A 19,708-nucleotide genomic window follows, 5' to 3' on the forward strand; every position below is an offset into this window, starting at 1 on the left:
TGTTGTGGAACTTACCTCATGAAATATTTTACCGGATATACTTAAAACATTTAAACTTATTTACAAATGTAGAAAAAACAAGAAAGATTGAAACTAATTGAGGCAGCCATTGATGCTTTCACGGCCCAAGCTTATAGACATGATATAGGCTTTTGGGCTTATGCCGTGTCAAGAAAATAAGGTGAAATTCTTTACGTTTTGCAGTGAACTGTGCTCTGCGTCATCAGAAGAAAATCTTGACTGTCCATGAGAAAGGCTTCTTAAACAATGAACTTTTGAATTTGGACGTTAAAATAGAAGTGGAAAAGGTACGTTCATTCGTCACCAGATGGCTTCCTAGACGCGGCACAGCGCTAGCATTCGAAGCGAAAGCTGGCGGAACCATCAGAATCAGTCTTAAGAGAGTCACATAACATGTGTACGTAACATATGACATTGACAGGGGTATGACATTGACACAAGCCTGGAATGAAACATCTGGCGATAAAGAACGTACAAATTTGGAAAACACCGAGATGAAATAACAGGGCAAGTTTCTCATGAACAGAAAACTCACGGCTCATTACACTGTGTCATTATTTTTCCTTCAATGTCATCACTTTTTTAGCTTTAATAAAGCCGTTTAACTGTGAACTTTCCCAATGACAAATATTTGCCAACAAGCTCCACAATGATTGAATTCAGACTTTGTGCACGGCAGTGGCCCTTTCCATTTGTTACTGCAGACACATTCTTGCAACAAGCCCATGAATTGGATGTGCGTCTCTTAACACAAAAATGTATGTGAATATTCGGTCAAAAATTAGGGGTGTGGCTGATATGCGAGTGAATACAGTATATCTGGAATGAAACTGAAGACAAAAGATGTGCTAATGAATTACGCAGTTCACTCTTTGGGTATTTAAAAACAGTTGACGATCACATCATGATCCAAACAATCTCCCTAAACTGTGATAGCTGTCTGGGTCAGAACTGTAACAAGCCAATGTTTGCTATGATCTGCAGTTTCCTTTAAGGGTCTCAGAATGTCAAAACTCTCCTCAGACTGAGATATTTATTACTAAGCCATAACTATATGCCTCTAGACTCCATACACTCAACCACTATACATTCTTAAAGAAAGAATGTGTATGGGCACCCTCTCAACGGGCAACAATGGTTTTGTTGGTAAGGAGTAATCCTTCTCCTTTTATTGTTCATGAACTGTACCATCCAGATTTTGAGGACTGGAAGAACGTGTCATCAATGATTTCTAATACAACAGTAGACATCTAAGCATTATTGTTGAAAAGCCAATCAAAATATTCAAGTGGAGTATCATTATTTACAACTAGCAAAATTTGTTTACCATCAGTTGTAAGAGAATTCTTCATGAACAGGAGGGTGTGGCACATTTTCAAAAATTCCTTCTCTATCTTCACTATTACTTGATTCGATTTCAAAATGATCACTTTCTTCATCACCGCTAGAATGACTTTCAACTATGAGTATGCTTATCTCTGCTTCGTTCAACACCAGATGATGGCTACAGCTGATCAAACCAAGCTGCCAGCACTTGAAAAATGAGATCAAAGATTATAAGTAACAAATGGCACATGAAATTGCAAAGTATAGCATTAAGGCTGGTTAACAGAACTGTCATACCATCTGCTGACAAATGTTTGTACTTTTATGGCTAGTCAGATCTTATCACAGATAAAACTAGAGCTACTGAAGTCGCCGCACACTTTGTATAGCACAATACACTGAGGGCGACATTAGTCTATTATAGAGACCGAGGATATAAAATGGGAGGGGAGGGTATTTATTCTGATGAAGGAAACTTATTACTCGCTTGAATGGTTTACCGATGAAAGGGATGAAATATGAGGGATAAAATTAGTTTGTGATAATATGAAGGACGTGGGAATTATAGGAACCTATAGGCCTGGGAGAGAGAAAAGAGACTTGGAAATATTTGAGAAAATAATAGATCGTACTCATAAAAACAACAATGATAATGATAATAATATGGTAATAATTGGGGGAAATCTAAACTTCCCGTAAGTTGAATGGAATGAAGCTGCAAGTGAAGCCCATGAACAGAAACTGGCAAATAAGTTAATTTGGGAGGGAGGATTTACACAAGTAGTACAAGAACCAACTCGTCTCAACTTGCTAGATATATTCTTGGTTAAACCGTGGGAAATTGTTTATAAAACTGAGGTAATTGAAGGAATAGGAGACCATAAGGCTCTAATAATGAATGCAGGACTGGTGCCAAAAAGGCTTAATAAGAGGGTCACACAAGACAAGAAATTGTACAGAAAAACTAAAGTTGAATTTGAGACTTGCCTTAAATCAAAATTCATTTGTTGGATAAGTGAAGGGAGAAATGTGGATACACTCTGGGCAAAATTTAAAGTAATCATTTGGGAAAGAGAGAAGAGATTTGTACCTGTTAAGAAGGGCAAAATGACCTCAGACCCTGTTTATTATACAAGGGAAATAAGAAAATTAAAAAGAAAATGTAGAATAGTAAACAGGAAAATCAAAGAGGGTAGAGAGAGTAGAGAAGCTGGAAAACAGCTAATGAGGGAACTTACTAGAGTGAAAAAAGGAAGCAAGAGAATTATATGAATGGCGTACTTCAAGAGCATAATGACCACAAAGGGAAATGGAAAAGGCTGAATTCATATATTAGGAATCAAAAAGGAAAAGGAATCCAAATTCCCACAATGGGAGAAGGGGGTTGAGCACTTTTTAAGAGATTTTGAGAAAGCATATCTATTTAGTAGGGAATTCAGAGATTCAGGAAGATTGTCAGGAGTTGGAAACCAAAACAGAAGATAGAGAGGGAGAGACACATAAGGAAACAAGAAGCTTCTCATTCACAAATTGAGGATATTTTCAGAGAAATCCAATTGCTTCAGCGAGGAAAAGCAGCAGGGAGTGATCAAATTACTGGAGAGGTATTAAAGACAATGGGGTGGTACATAGTGCCTTATTTAAAATCTCTCTTTGATTATATCATAAATAATAGTGTAATACCAAAAGAATGGAAGGAATCTATAATAATACCAATTTATAAAGGAAAGGGTGATAAAAGGAAACCTGAGAACTACAGACCAATCAGCATGACCAGTGTAGTTTGTAAAATACCGAAAAGTTTAATAGCAAAGTACATCAGAGGGGTATGTGATGATAAAAATTGGTTCATGAGGAGCCAGTATGGATTTAGAAATAAATTTTCTTGTAAGGCACAACTGGTGGGATTTCAGCAGGACTTACCAGAACATTTGGATTCAGGACCTTTCCAAAGCCTTTGACAGAGTGGAACATGGAATATTATTAAAGGGACATAAGGGTTATATGTTGGATAAGAGCATTTCTAAATTCAAGGGTTCAGAAAGTGAAAGTAGGAAATAATGTATCACAGGAAGAGAAAGTTTGGAAGGGAATTGCACAGGGTAGTAAAATCAGTTCATTAGCTTACATTTCTTAATACAGTATATGCAAATGATTTAGGGAAATAACTGTTACAACATTTACAAACAGGAGCTAATGAGATAATTACCCCAAAAGATGGCAAGTGCAAACACTTAGGTGTGAGATTTGAAAGTAATTTGCACCTGAAGGGTCTTGTTGATGACATTGTTGGGAAAGCATACAGATCATACATGTCATAATGAGGCTACTTAAAGGATGCAACAAAGAATTAAAAGAGAAAAGTTACCTAAGTATGGTTCGTCCATTATTGGAATATGCAAACACTGTTTGGGATCTTCACCAGGAATACCTAATAAAAGAAATAGATGGCACGCAGGGGAAAGCAGCAAGATTTGTAACTGGATTTCAGGAGAAAAAGTAGTGTATCAGAAGTATTAGAGAAATTTGGGTGGAAAACTTTACAGTAAGTAAGAGGAGGGAGAAAACTAGACTTATAGGATTATATAGAGCCTATATAGGAGAGACTTCAGTTCAAAAATAATTATACCAGCAGGACTGACCACAAGTATAAAATTAGAAGGGATTTTAGCAGAAGCGATTGGCGTAAATTTTCATTCATTGGGAAGGGCGTGAAGGAGTGGAACAGTTTACCAGGGGTAGTGTTTGATCCTTTTCCAAAATCTGTACAGATATTCAAGAAGAGAATAAACTGCAACGGAGAAAAGAAATGAAGTGTTAGAGGGCATTTGACCAGTGCAGGTTATTGTAAATAAAAAAAAATTGGGAGTAAATTATTTCCATCCCCTGGGATATGGAGATTGGACAGCCAAAGTAGGGGACTGCCTGTAGGGGTGAAGTACAGTGGGGACTTTGAGGGCCCTGAAACCGCTATGGTAGGTGTGAAGCTCCTTCAGGAACTCTGGAAAGCGGTGGCAAAAGGGGCTCTGGTTAAGATGCAGCAGGTCGTTATGCTACTTAGGTTCCAAAATGGGTAAAAATAAATAAATGCAATGTGAATTTTAATCCTTTAGCAGTTCTATAGTATTGGTTGAAGTAATTCCACATACTGTATATGAGTTGACTATGTAAGTACAGGAGATAATAAGTAGAATTTTGTAAACAATTTAAATTTATTAAAGATGAACTGTGTATTTAATAGAATTTTATAGAAAAATTGTTAGTGTAAATTATATAATATTGTATTCTAGGAAAATGTCTTCTCTTGTTAATTTAAAATTTAGTGCTTGATAATAATGTATTTTTATGTACCATTTGCCACCAAGGTAGACACCTCATTTGCAGATAAAGTGATTTTGAGTTGATTTTAGTCATTGCACACGCTTGGGAGGCTAATAATCGCATGGAAAAACATTGCACAGTGTTACACAAACTCCTTAATAGCATTTAAGGACATTAAAATAGAATATACATATTATCAATGGATTAGAAATTATTTCAGTGAAACATCTTACATGGAGAAATCTGGACAGTATCTTATTTTTTAGCAAAGTAAAAGAAAACCTACCGGGCGAGTTGGCCGTGCGCGTAGAGGCGCGCGGCTGTGAGCTTGCATCCGGGAGATAGTAGGTTCGAATCCCACTATCGGCAGCCCTGAAAATGGTTTTCCGTGGTTTCCCATTTTCATACCAGGCAAATGCTGGGGCTGTACCTTAATTAAGGCCACGGCCGCTTCCTTCCAACTCCTAGGCCTTTCCTATCCCATCGTCGCCATAAGACCTATCTGTGTCGGTGCGACGTAAAGCCCATAGCAAAAAAAAGAAAACCTTACTCATTTTACTTTCTACATTTTCATACTAAACTAATAGCTTTTTCCAGCTTTGAGTTGTAAATTTGGAGTGTATCATATTACAGGAAATAAATGGACCTTTTCAATACAGTACTTAATATATTGTTGCATATATATACATACATAATATATTGATAATATATCATTGCATTTTAATGCGATACAGAATGAAATTTGAAGCTTATAGTGTATCATATTACTTCGCACATTCTAACCTAGCATCACTTTCACTCATGTTATTAACGCCATCAAAATAGACCCCATTTATTGGGGTCAACATTTGATGTGGATTTGGTTGAGATTTATGGTTGGATACCATTCTTGATGCCAGACCTATGTGGAAGGATGTATTCACTATTGTGTGATTTGGTGGTTTGTATTATGGTGTGTTTTATATAGTTGAAAATAAATTCATTAAGATGAGAACACAAACACCCAATCCATGAACCAGAGGAATTAACCATATGCAGTTACAATCACCGACTCCATCAGGATTCGACCCCACAGCCGATGTGCATTAAAATCATCTTCCTAGCTGGGACTCGAACCCAAGGCCCTCTGAACCAAAGGCCTGTGTGCTGACCATTTCAGCCAAGGAGTTGGTCTGAGATACTGGCTAAATATTCTCAGTAATTTTCTGTTCTAGAGAAAACTCTTAGAACGTGGCAAGCAAGTGAAAACAATTTTGATCCAGTAAAGGGGAGATAAAAATGGTTCTAATTGCAGGCATATTACTAGTAAGATAACTATAAGTGTTTATTTCCTACCTGGAACGTATCATAAGAGGTTTAAGTATAAAGGAGAATGAGGAGCCCAAACTTTGCCATGGACAATAAAGGTTTGATTTGATTTAACATACACCAATGTAACTTGGGTGGAATATCACACAGAGCTTAAGACACGCTAGAGACAGATTTTTTCCAGTACATGTTAAATCTAAAAAGTGTTATATTAGATGTGCAAGAAGACAGCATACTCATAAATGAATATAATATAATGGACATAGAAGTCCTCCGGTTGGTTGGTCAACTCTTCTTCTTTTCTGATCCCAGCAATGTTAGGTTTCAAGGCCTAGAGAGTCTTTAATTATTACGTCCTTCATGGCCCTTCTTTTTCTTTGGCTGATACATTCATTCTTTGGAGGGTTGGACCTCTTCCTCTTTTCTTTCTGCTTAGTGTTAAGAGAGGATGGTTGCCCAGTTGTACTTCCACTTAAAACAATAATCACCACCAGTACGAACGTACGAGAGGCATTGTGCAGGGTTCATCACTATTGTTGCACTATATAAACCACAGATTTTATATTAAATGTTGACACTGTTTTTGAAGAATGTGGCTGTGAATTAATTGAAGGTCTACTTAAACTCACTGTATTAGGCTTGATTGACAATACTGTAGTAATGGCAAGAAATAGAGAAATTAGTTTAGCCTTCAGCACAGATGAATTAATTGATACAAATATACACTCCAGAAATCTGAAAACAACTTCAAAAATAACAATAAGTAGGATTTTAACCCACCTTTCTATTCAGTTTTGTGTTATCTGTGGCAAACTTGCTGAATACAGGCTTTCCAGTCCTCCAAACTAGTCATTAATTTGTGGCAGAGCTGGAAATCTACTTGGGTCAACCAGACAGGAAGCTAATATGTTAATCCCTAAACCACTGACATTCTCTTGGCTTCTTTTAGTTTTCCAAACATACAGGTTCTGATGATGCTTAAACTGTCACACGTATCTAAGATGAAATCCAGATTATTTTCCCATGAACTGCTGCTTTAATTTGGAAATCCAATGTAAATTCACCTCATCACCATCCTCGCCAAATCATTGTTGATCGTGAATGGTCAGTCGCTTCACAGCTTCTCTGCAGTCCTGCTCTAAAATTTCAGACTCATCTTCTTATCGTGTTTTCTCAGTGTAGGCTAGGTGATTGATAACAAAAGTGCTAGGTTTCACTTTCCTTACATTCATTGTCTTTTGTTTATCAGACCATATTTCATATAAGTCTCATTTTCATCAAATAAATAATTATAAGGTATGAAAATATTATAATTTGAAGGAAAATATATTAATATTATTTAAGAAATTGTTTTGTTTCTAGTATAAATTCTCTTTCTCTCTCTCACCATAAGTGTTTAACTAACATAGAACACCACTACTTTTTGTTGTTATTAAATAATTACTAGTGTGTTATGGTGAAAGCAAGGTTAAGGCTTGACAAAAGTTCTGAGTATTTGGCTGTGTAGTATAAACCATTATCTTATCTTACAGGGACCATCACCACCACCATCACAACCATGGACAGCAGCCTCCTCACAAAACAACAGTATCTAACAAAACGATACCTCCAGCTCCTCAGGCACAACACCATAAACCACCAAACAGTGCTGTGACAGCATCGCGGGATGCTGCACGAAGGGAGCAAGCACATGCTCGGGACATGAATCGCAAGCGGTCAGAATTTACGTTTGGTCCACTAGTGCGACATGAGCCAACTATTGAAGGCCAGCCTCTCACTCCATTAGACACACCTGTAGTTAATCATGTAGTGAATTCAGTTAGCAAGAAGGATGGACAAGAATGGGATATTGAGACCTCTGAAGGTCTGGTTAGACATGGAACTCCAAGTGAAAAGTTCAGAGACAAAGAAACAATAGCGAGACATTCCCAGTCCATTGACCCCTCGAAACGCGGTGGACCTAATTTTGATGGGTCAGTGAAGCATAGTAGTAAAGTTAATAGTGATAACCGTTCAAGTGCAAATAGTAGTACAGTGTTAAGTGATAATCGTGTGATTAAGGAACCTGTTCCACGTGGTACAGATAATGCATCAAACTTGCCAAAAGCCGAGTCTGATGTTTCACATCAGAAACATTTGTACAATCACAATCGTCATAAAACCAGTGAGGGTCAGGAGTTGCCTAAGAGGCCACCTCCTCCAGGACATGATGTTTCTTCCAAACGAGTCGCAACACCCCCTCCTGCTTCCATACGACCCAATAAATCATCTGAGCACAGGGTTGATCACAGTGCTCTGGTGAAAAGGGAGGAGGAGGTGGCCGCAAGTAATGGCAAAGTTCCTGCCCCTCATCACCATAGTCACCATAGCAAATCAAAGGATAGTAAATCTCCTTCATTACAACAGTTACATCATCGATCACGCTCACCTGCAGTTTCGACATTGGCGTCTGTGCCAGTACCAAAATCTAAATCCCCGCTTCCTGCAATTCCTGCTGTTGCTGAGGTAAGATCCAAATCACCCTCTGTGGCACCCACTAGTAACAAAATCTCCTCACAGTCGCAGTACTTCACTCCAGGACAGGGAGTAAAATCCTCAGAGACTGTTTCTGCCCGTAACGGCACGTTGCATCATGTTGCTTCTGATGAGAAACAACCTCCTCCAGTTGTTGAGAAGCCTGTTACACCACCCAGAATGGTTGAAGCCGAGGTGCCAGTGACTTCACCACCTGTGTCAACGAGGATGACTCAGAAGATTACTACCCCAGAAAAGGGTGGACATACTCTCCGGGAGAGAGAATCCCCTTATCCCCATCGTCAGAAGAGACAGCGAACTCCTCCGTCTTCAGGGAAGAAACAGCCTTTACCTCCTCCTCCACCTCCTCCTCCTCCTCCACCTGTGGTACCTGTACAGGAAATGCCTACTCCAGTGTCCCCATCATCTGGTATCATGTCGCCATTTGGTTCTCCTCCACCAACGCCCACAACACCAGGCAAGGTTCTTCCTTCTACTGGGACACCTGTTTCAAGTCGCATTACCACCCGTAATCGCACAAGTAGTTCGAGTAGTGAGCCAGAGTTGGTGCCCCTTGTAACCAAGTTAGACCAGATGGCAGGTTATGAAAACATTATTCGAGATTCAAGAATGAGCATCAAATTGCCTGGTCCGGTGCCCGATATAATTCAGCCAATTCGTGACCGAAAAACAGAGGAAGTTGCTGCAGTATCAGGTGCAAAAGTTCAAGCTCTTTCTGTAGCAAAGGAATTGAAACCTCCTGAACTAATTCCACCATTTTCTCTGGCTCAACCTGTGGACATGGGTGCTGTTGCATTCCCTTCACCAGTTGCTGAAGGTGTAAACGAACCTGATGCAAGCAGTGATTTTAATGCTACCGAGTGTGCTAATGTCATAGATGTTATTTCTGTTACTGAACCTCTTCTATCTCCTGAAAAGACAGTGCTTGATGTTCCTAAAAGTTTTCCTAGCTTACTTCCCACAGCTGTTGAAGTTAAGAAATCATCCTCAGAATACCACCACAAAAGTGAGAAAAAGAAAAAGAAAGATAAGCACAAACACAAGGATAAAGATAAGAATCGGGAAGATCGTAAGAAGAGCAAACACAAAAATAAAGACAAAGATCGTCATAAGGACCGTCCAGAAACTTCTAGTCTGGCAGGTACTTCAGCTCCAATTAAAATCACCATCCCTAAGGATAAACTTGTAAGCCTACCACCAGCTCCAGAGCCTCCTTCAGCTTCTTCCAACTCAGGACTTAAATTAAAGATACAGAAGGACCGCCTAAAAGGAAGCGACTCAACGGGCAGTTCACCTCAGGCAGTAAAATTGGAGCCACCTCTGAAAATCAAGATTGTCAAGGAAAAGGTTGAGAGTGTTAGTACAAATACACCAGTAACTAATTCATCATCAGGGAAGGAGTCACGGAAGAGAGAGCGAAGCAGTCCCAAGAGTGGAGTGGATCATCAGTCTTCTTCCCAACCCCCTCTTAAATCTGCAAGGTTGTCTGAATCACAGAATCGACGCAGTGCTAGTAACTATAACAAGCAGAATGGTGTGGAGTCAAGATCATCCAGTGGAAGTGGCAGGGGCCACTCACAACCCTTCACCGCTGGTACCAAGGTACGTGGCAGAGGCCGTGGCCGTTTCCCACGAGGGGGTGGATGTATGCCTCCTTCAGCAGTTCATCCCTCGGTGATTCAGAATCCACCACCACCACCACCACCCTCTTATCCTTATTCTCAGTACTACCACCAGCCTTATCCATACATGTACCCTCCTCCAGACCAAGTTTATCAACCCCCTGATCAGTTGTACAACTATTATACCACCCCACCACCACCACCCCCACCACCACCACCACCTCCTCCACCATCCTACACATATCAACCACCACCACCTCCTGAACAGCCTCCTTTGCCAACATGTCCTCCTCCTAACCCTCCCCCTCCTCCTCCTGAATAGGTGGTGTGTTTCTCCTGTAAGGTTTTTCTGTGTTCCATCTTTCTTGCTGTGTTTTTGTTGTTAATAACTTTTTGTGTGTTTTTCCTGCAGTTACAGGAGTCTACATGTGTATTTACATTATGTACCATATAGATATATCTATGACTGGGGCAGTTAGATCTGCATTTGATATATTTCTATGCTAAAATCATCTTAACCCATCATTCCTTCCAGTTTCCAACATCCTGAGAGATACAGGGGTAGGTGTTTGGTAGTAAATGAGAATGCTGCATGCTAAAGGCTTCTAGTTTTTATGTTGCTTTGCATTGTTGACTGCTTGGATTAACATATTGGATATTCCAAAATCCACTCCAGATCTCTTCGGCATGGTTCAAAGGTGAAAGTAATTTAAAATCGGTGTTAAAAATTAAATAGCTAAGTCATACTTGCATAACTTTCATTTATACAGTGTGACAAGTCTATAGTCTGTCAGATTCTTTGTAACTAGCATTCCAGCTTTATTTAATCATGGAATTTGTGTAGTATACTGGGTGAATACTTTGAGCATTCAAAGTCATCTGCTGAAAGTATTTAAAGAAATTACTTCCATTGCTTTCATTTTCATCTAGTTTAAAAAAAAATCATATCTGTTTGTGACTGAATGTAACTTACTCTTGTTGGTTTACTTCGCACAAATGCATCGTTTGAATTCACCTCGAGCCAAAATTTGTAATAGTTTATTATCATAAATCACTGATGTATGCACAGAAGTGATAATCATATTCGAAATGATTATTATTATTATTATATATTTTATTAATTTAGTATTGCATATAGTATCAATTGACTGCTAGTACTACTGCTGCTGCTACATGGTATAGGATGTCGGAGGAGTATGTAACTTATTGGCAAGTATACGTTGTATAACTTCGTTTCTGTAATCAAGGGTTATGAATTTCATGTTGTTGGTCCGTATTGAACTGAGATTATGTATAAATTATAAACAGAAAAGTTTTCCACCTGTTCAATACATAGTTATATTTACAATGCGTGTATTTACATTACATGGGACTAGTTTCAACCCTACTTGCGGTCATCATCAGCCATATTTAAACAATACACAATATTTGACGAAATCCCAAAACATGTTGCTAAGCAGTAAGAACATTACGAATATATAATTAATACTATGAGGTGCAGTTGAATTAAGTGCTATGGTGCTCAAAATGTTGCAGGTGAAAGTGAAATATTACAAGTGACATAGGTGAGCAATATATAATACAAGTGCACCAAACACGTTGGGAAAAAGTCCGGGATATAAAAGTACAAATGAGATGCTCTATGTTGTAGATCAACGTGAGTAAAATTTTAGACACATGGTGTTTCAGATAGAATTCGTGGTTGCACACTACCATCTAAATTGCACACACCGCCGCGCAAGGTCCCATTTGTTCTGCTATGAACTGAGAGTTCTCCCCATTAATATCATCACGAACAGTGTCTATTTACAACTCCAGAAGAATTCTAAAACTTAATATTCAGTCTGCACAGTTCCAGCAATCAACCCTGCAGCCATATCAACATAGCTTGGTTACCTAATATACCAAGTATCAAATTTTCTGCTTAAGCTGATACAGTGTATAATCATCTCCTCACAGATTCTTCTAGAGAGTATCATCTACGCATTTGTTACTCAAACATTTGTACATACTTGTATACTTTTATTATAATTTTCATGTTATATTGTGTTCCGTCTTAGTACCATAGCACTCGGTCCACAACCGTAATGTACATTACCAGGACCTACTGAATTCTATCTGAAACACCATGTGTCTAAAATTTTACTCAAGTTGATCTACAGCATAGAGCATCTCATTTGTACTTTTATACCCAGACTTTTTAATGTGTTTGGTGCACTTGTATTATATATTGCTCACCTATGTCACTCGTAATATTTCACTTTCACTTGCAACATTTTGAGCACCATAGCACTTAGCCTAATTCAACCACACTTCGTAGTGTTGATTATACATTCATAATGTTCTTACTGCTTAGAAACATGTTTTAGGATTTTGTGAATATTGTGTATTGTTTAAATATGGCTGATGATGCTCCCGAGTAGGGTTGAAACTAGTCCCATGTAAAGTAAATACACGCATTGTAAAAATAACTATGTATTGAATAGGTGGAAAACTTTTCTGTTTATAATTTATATGTTGTTTCTGTAAACGAAAATTTCCCAAATCAGTATAAATACGATTTTAGGGAGTATAATCATGTACACCCTTCTAGGCTACTGTCATCGTTGGTCACCTTAGAATATGAAAAATCATTCCTGTATATTATTATTATTATTATTATTATTATTATTATTTTGGATAACCTGTTTGGTATTGTACTTCATATTGAACTATAAACCTCTTAACAGAAGTAGAAACGTGGTCAACTGTTACTAGTAATGAGCACAAGGGATGTTGTCGTTATTGTTGTCGTCAAACAAATCACTGGCAGCTGTGTTCTGTGCTCCCATTAGTTTCTGTGATGTTCATAACAAGAACAATAGGATAAAGGAGTACACAAAATGTATGTGACAAAGATCAGTCTAAATTTTGTGAAATATCCAAAAGAACTTACAGATTGCTCTGCCACTCATAACATGCCAGAACCGAAAGATAAAACTTATACAATGCCTTATAATTCTAAAGTATGAGAATGAATGCTTGTTGGAGGTTGATAAAGATGTAATGAACTTCATATCAAATATTATGGATTTGCCATTAATATTGGTATGATGTGAATGATAAATGTGAAGCTTATACATTTTATTCATTCACTTGTAAATAATGGTGTGCATTGGTGACAATCAAAGAGTACATTTGTCCGTGAAGAGTAGTGGTGGTAAATTTTATTTGATTTGCATATCTAATTCTATGTCCATTTCCATTCTGTCTTGACAATGGGACACCACTTCAACTGGAACCATGAAGAATGGAAAATTTAGTTCTAAAAGAAACCTCCTTCTGGTCCTCTGTAGGTTGCTAAAGACTGATAGTTACTACATCTCTTCTGGCTATCTGTTGAATGGCAGTGAACTTAATAGAATATAGTATTAATGTACCAAATACCAATTAATACTGTTAGTGGGAAGATATTCATGATTTTTTGGAAATATTACCAATATAAAAAGATTGTGATAATTTTATGTGATGACATTTTTATTGATGTCTTAGTCATTGAAATATTTTTTTGGGCTATGTACTTAACCCTTTCCATACTTTATTTTGACTTGCTGTCCCCAGTTTTCACCATGTTATTTTAGCCTGCAAGAAAGACTGGACATAAGAGTTGAACAGTTGCTCATAACTAGAGCCTGGATTTCCATGCACTATCAGATCTCAAAATATGCATGCATTCATGCACTATCATATAGCAAAACATGCACAATAAACTTGAAAATGTGCACTATCAAAATTCATTTCAACATAGTTACATTTTTAGTTCCTTTTGAAACATTGTACACAGCTCATTTCTCCAGATTGTCTTGATTTAAGCTCATCTGTTTATCTGTCAGCACATTCTTAAACGCAGAAAATGATCTTTCTACGTTATAAGAAGTGACAGATGCCACGTCGGTCCGCACATTTGGGACAAAGTGAAGTCATATTGTATGACTTTTGTATTTTCACCACACAAGAAGTTTTTTATAAGCTTGACAAATTCAAAATCAAGATTTGAACGGATCACTTTGTTCAGCTTATCTTTAGCTTCCGTAGCTACTTCTCCTTTCGATGATTGCAGACACATTTGTATGTCTTTGATAACTGCTAAAGATTACAAGTAACAACTCTCATTATTGATCCGTATTGAAAATGACGTTAGGCATAGATATCAAGGATAGGTTTTTTATTAAATTATTCTTGATATCTATGCTTAACTGCTAAAGATTCGACAAGGAGTAGACCTGCAGCTTCCAATTTTGTTATTGCAGCTGGCAATTTGCCAAAATTTTATTTTATATACATTAAGTCTTGCTGCACATTCTTTTTGCTGAATTCGACTTGCACATCATTAATGCAAGCAGTGCCATATATTGGAAAGTCTATGATTTAAGACCTGAAAAATGAATTCAATGAAGTGATATGCCTAATCAGTGGCATTAAGTTCATTGGTGGTAAATTCTAAAAATCATTAAGTTTACTATTTAACCTGTAGCCAGATTAATGATTTCTTACTGACTTAACTGCTTCAAAATTATTGCAATAAAAGATAGCAATATTTAGCCAGGTACCCCATCTCATCAGAATATGCTGTGGTGGCAAAGACAAATCTGGCAAGCCCTCTGTATGTAGCAACATGAGCAGGAGCTTTCAGGAATATCTTCAGTATGAAAATATTGTGTCAGTATATGATTTAGAATATTAAATTATTGCTTTTCAGTATACAATTTAATTAATATTCAATATTTTATGCATTTATTTATCTTCTTTGTGGAAGAAATCAAGAGTATTCACAGTCTCATACTTAAGATGTATTGTTTCCGACATACTATTAAGGGCTTTTCCAGCCTTCACCACGTATGGTGCTTCATCACTCAACGGTAGGAGAACCCTTTCTTTATCTAAATTACTTGGCCTCAAAATTCCTGAAATATCAGTAAAAGTATTGCAATCCATTTACATTTTAAAACACTATGTACAAAATTTTATATGATCATTTACTAGCTACTCACGCATTCCTTCATCAAAAAAGTTTGCAATTGAAAAATGGTTTGTTTTTTTGTAGAACTTTGCAGCACACAAGATAAGCTTGACCAACTCCATTCTCACTTAACTTTGCAACAATCTAATTGGCAACATACAGCCTACTAAGTCCATAGTTTCATTCCCAGAAACCCATGTGTTTGAAGCTCCCAGGTCATTTCAAATTTTACTTAGAACCTACTAGGCGAAACAATAAGTAAAATACTATTAACGTAAACAAAGTAAGTTTGAAGTTACCTCTTTTCAAAAATGAATTTCACATTTCCAAATAACATTAATTGGAGATCATGTAAGAAAGTAACATAAATTAATAAAAATATGCTTTTCAGTACCTTTGCATATGATATTGGAATTATTTTTTTTCTTAAGGTTGTTGGATCTGGGATATCATATTTTGTATATTTCTCTAAAAATGATTTCAACATGGGACTTGCCAGTTTTTCAAGCGGTATATTTGCCCTCACTAGAGCATTATATAAATCCATTAAACAATGGCTTTGGGCCTTGCTTAGCTGGTGTTGTGGTAATAAGCGTTTGGACACATTCCATTTTGGTTTCTTTTCGTTGTTTCATTTTTGCAATGTGTGAACAGAACTTACATGTTGGTCAACTTTGTTTGAACATTGAATCTGCAGAAAAAATGTGTAATTCTTTTAATGTGTGGATTTTCTAGAAACAGTAAAATTTTAATTAAGTGGGTCACTGCCTAGTATAAGGTGCCAACAGAAATATTTAAAAAAATAATAAAGAAAAGAAAGCACAGGTACTTACCGGTACATCTTTATTGCAACAATGACAATAAACTACATCACCATCCGTTCTTAGAAATTCCTTTGCTTCAGTCCATTTAGACAAGAAATCTCTTCTAACACTTTTAACAGGCAGCATGACAACAACACTTCACAACACAGTCCAACACAAAACTGCAGTCTGAAACCTGCAAGCATGCCGCTTCCTAACTGCCTTCTTTGTTTAAATTATTTTGGCCTCAGATGTGTGACAAGTGAATATCCCAGGTAGGAAATTCCAGGGTAACGGAAGAGGGTTCAGTGCAAAACCAACATTTGTAAGCCGCCATCTCAGTAACACAGCGTCACAGAAGTATGATACAAGTTTTGTTTGTCTTAAATAGACCAAAAAAAAAGAGCTGTCATGTAGTAATGCACAATGTACGGTTCAATTTATACTGGGACACCTTATTTCTAAGAACTACAGTGTTTGACGTGGGGCCTTCCGGCTTACATCAACATTTACTCAAGCAGCAGATAACAAAGTGCTTGGCTAACTGCAGTATAGGATCTCTGCCTTATGTACTAACTTTGGTTGTCATATAGGATGCCAGGAATACATTCTCGTTCTCTCCGTCTCTCAGTTAAAGATACATAACATGGCAAAACGTCCCAAATTCTGCAAACCAACATTCATAAAAGACACTATCATGCAACTTAACATTATATATGCACCAAAGTCAGAAAAGTCATATTATCCAATATAAACATATAAATATTCCCTATCAAATCCAGAATATGCATTATGCATGAATTTTCTTCTAAAACGGCCAATACATGCAAACATGCAGGGAAAAAGAATGGTTATTTGGAATCGTTAAGTCATAAAACAAATATTTGCAAAGTTTGAGAAGTTAACTAGCTTATTTAAAAACATGCATTTGGATGGAAATCCGGGCTGCATTAGAGTTATTGAAACATTTAACTAATATGTTTATAGCCAAATCCATATGATTTAGTAATATCTCAGACTTATTGTCACACTCTTCGAATCCCCAAATAAGTTTTGATTTCATTAGATGTTGTGTCATACCACTCACTATCAACCTTTCTCGCTTGAGCCTGCTTATACTCGCCATAGAGGTTAGTGTAATTCATGATGTTTTCGTAGAGTTCACCGCCAGTTACCTTAAATTCAAAATCTGCCCGTTCTTAACAACCATGAGGTAGATTGTGAATGGGTCTTTTATCAGTTTTAAAAGTACCAGGCAAAGTAAATGTCACTAATGAAATGAACTTTTGGTTTTAGTCTAAGGTCACCACCAGCATTTACAACATCTGCATCACTGTCACATAAATGATCATTCACAATTAAGTCAAAAAGAAAATCACTCCCACTTGAGCTTTCCAAATCACTAAAATTGCTTTAATTTGACTCTCCTTCAAGTTTGGCATCTGAAAGAGCAGCGATGTTTACAAACAGAACAATGGAATGTGACAGTCATGGAATATACATTTATTATTTCCAATTTTCTGCAGTTCTAGACCTTCTAAATCTTATCTTACACTTGCCTGACATATTAGCAAGAGTTTTCAGATGTCAGGAGTTAGCTGCAAAGTATACTGGAACTTGTGGGTACTAAGGCAGGGACTGCAACTTCTACCGCTTGATGTATTTGGGATTCCTGTGTAGTTTTTTTTTTTTTTTTTTTTTTTTTTTCCACACCGACAGACAAGTCTTATGGTGACGATGGGATAGGAGTGGGAAGGAAGGGGCCATGGCCTTAATTAAGGTAACAGCCCCAGCATTTGCCTGGTGTGAAAATGGAGAACAATAGAAAACCTTCTTCAGGGCTGCCGACAGTGGGGTTCAGAAATTGTGTCTTATGGACACTTCCCAGACTGTTCTGCCACATTATAATATACAAAGATTGGGGAAAAAAGTCATTGCAACCATTTTCTTTCTTGCAGATAGCAGCCCGGTTGGAAAATGCAACATAAACAGATGAGAGGATGAGGTGGACATTGAAGAACATGTGAATATTGTGCCTCACAATAGTGTAGTGTAGTGTACAGGACAGTACTGGTTTCATGGTGCAAAATAATTACAGCCAAGCACACCACCTACATTACAGCACAGTGCACATATGGTTACCAGGCGAGTTGGCCGTGCGGTTAGGGGCGCAGGACTGTGAGCTTGCATCCGGGAGATGGTGGGTTCGAGCCCCACTATCAGCAGCCCTGAATATGGCTTTTCGTGGTTTCTCATTTTCACACCAGGCAAATGCTGGTGCTGTACCTTAATTAAGGCCACGGCCGCTTCCTTCCAACTCCTAGGCCATTCCTGTCCCATCGTTGCCATAAGACCTATCTGTGTTGGTGCGACGTAAAGCCACTAGCACATACAGTTGACATGACAAAACTGGGTCTAAAGGCCCTCAAAGTAGTCCTCTACAACGTTCACCACATGCTGCCAATGATGTGGGAGGCACTAATTACCACCTGCGTCACCATTTGCTGCACCATGTGTGAATCGGGTCGTCTGTTGTCGCACAGCATTGTGAATGTCCTCTCATTTCGCAAACTGCCTACCATGTAGTGGTTCCTTTACCTTCCGTATGAGATGAAAGTCACAGGTTGAAAGGTCAGGAGAGTATGGTGGGTGCTCCAATTCTTTCCATCCCCAGCGTCACAGTTGCCACCGGACAAACTGCTTAATGTGATTTTGCATTGTCGTGCGGTATGATTGCACTGTCCACTCTCCAGAATGCCACGTTGTACCCGTCTCACCAGGGCGTCCCATAGTACTTTGTGCTCACTGTTCTGGCATGTGGAACGAAGTGGCATACAATGATACCCCTGACGTCATACAGCAATCACCATCAATTTCACTGGAGAAGGATTCTGACGGAACTTCTGCTGCCTTGGTGATCCAGCATGTTGCCATTCTGCAGACTGACTTTTTGAGTTCCATTTTGTATGGCCTGGCCCAAAATTCATCATTGGCGATTATTCGTGACAGGAAGTTGTCACCGTCCTGTTGACAGCGTGCTAGGTGGTCAGAGCATGTTGCATATCGCATCCACCATTGGAACTTCCGTCAGTGCATGCAGTACCCACCACAATGGGATTTTGCATTGTTGCAGCTCTGTCCGCAATATGCTGTGGATGGTGCATTTCTCAATGCCGCTTGCCCTCTCTATCTCCATCGTCTGTCTTCCTCCAAGAGCTGCTCGGTGACAGCACATGCCACGTCGGTCCGCACACTGACAGGTCGTCCGAGTGTTGTTGATTACCGGTTGCCACATGTCCTTGCTGAAACTTTCCTACCCACCCTGTTACTGTACGGTATGGGGGGGCATTATTCCCAAGGACTTCTACCAATTCACTGTGACATTCTTTCCCATTGCTCTCCCCAGGGAACAGGTATTTTGATGTATGTGCGCTGTTCAACATGGGTTACTTCCATCTGGCATGATGCTCACCACACAGCTGATTTCACAGTGCTTTCTGTGCTACTACCAGCAATCACGGAGCCATCTGTTGTTGTGAATACACACTTTGCCTGTATTGCTTCCATGTGACAAATAGCAGTTTGTGATTCACTCACATATCTGCAAGAAAAATATTAGTTTGCAGTGACTTTTGCCCCAGCGCTGGTATTTATTTTTTGGCTCGTATGGTGCAGGTCTTTCTATTTGTCCCCACGGGAAACCTACACATCTGCATGTGGGATAATAATGAGATAGGGTGAGGATGAAACCCAGTATTAATAATCTTGTCTAT

At 38.3% G+C, this 19,708-nt stretch overlaps 1 protein-coding gene across 3 annotated transcripts in view; it reads left to right on the plus strand.

The window, feature by feature from the left end:
• CycT (Cyclin T) overlaps window positions 1–19,708 on the plus strand; it is a 376,049-nt gene that overhangs the window by 323,971 nt on the left and 32,370 nt on the right. For all 3 annotated transcript variants that reach the window (XM_067147571.2, XM_067147574.2, XM_068227646.1), the window contains one exon: window positions 7,509–10,113. In XM_067147571.2, the coding sequence (XP_067003672.2) occupies window positions 7,509–10,113 (2,605 nt within the window). The remainder of the gene's footprint in view (window positions 1–7,508; window positions 10,114–19,708) is intronic.

The sequence above is a fragment of the Anabrus simplex genome, chromosome 5 (assembly GCF_040414725.1).
Source record: "Anabrus simplex isolate iqAnaSimp1 chromosome 5, ASM4041472v1, whole genome shotgun sequence".
In the NCBI taxonomy this organism is placed as follows: Eukaryota; Metazoa; Arthropoda; class Insecta; order Orthoptera; family Tettigoniidae; genus Anabrus; species Anabrus simplex.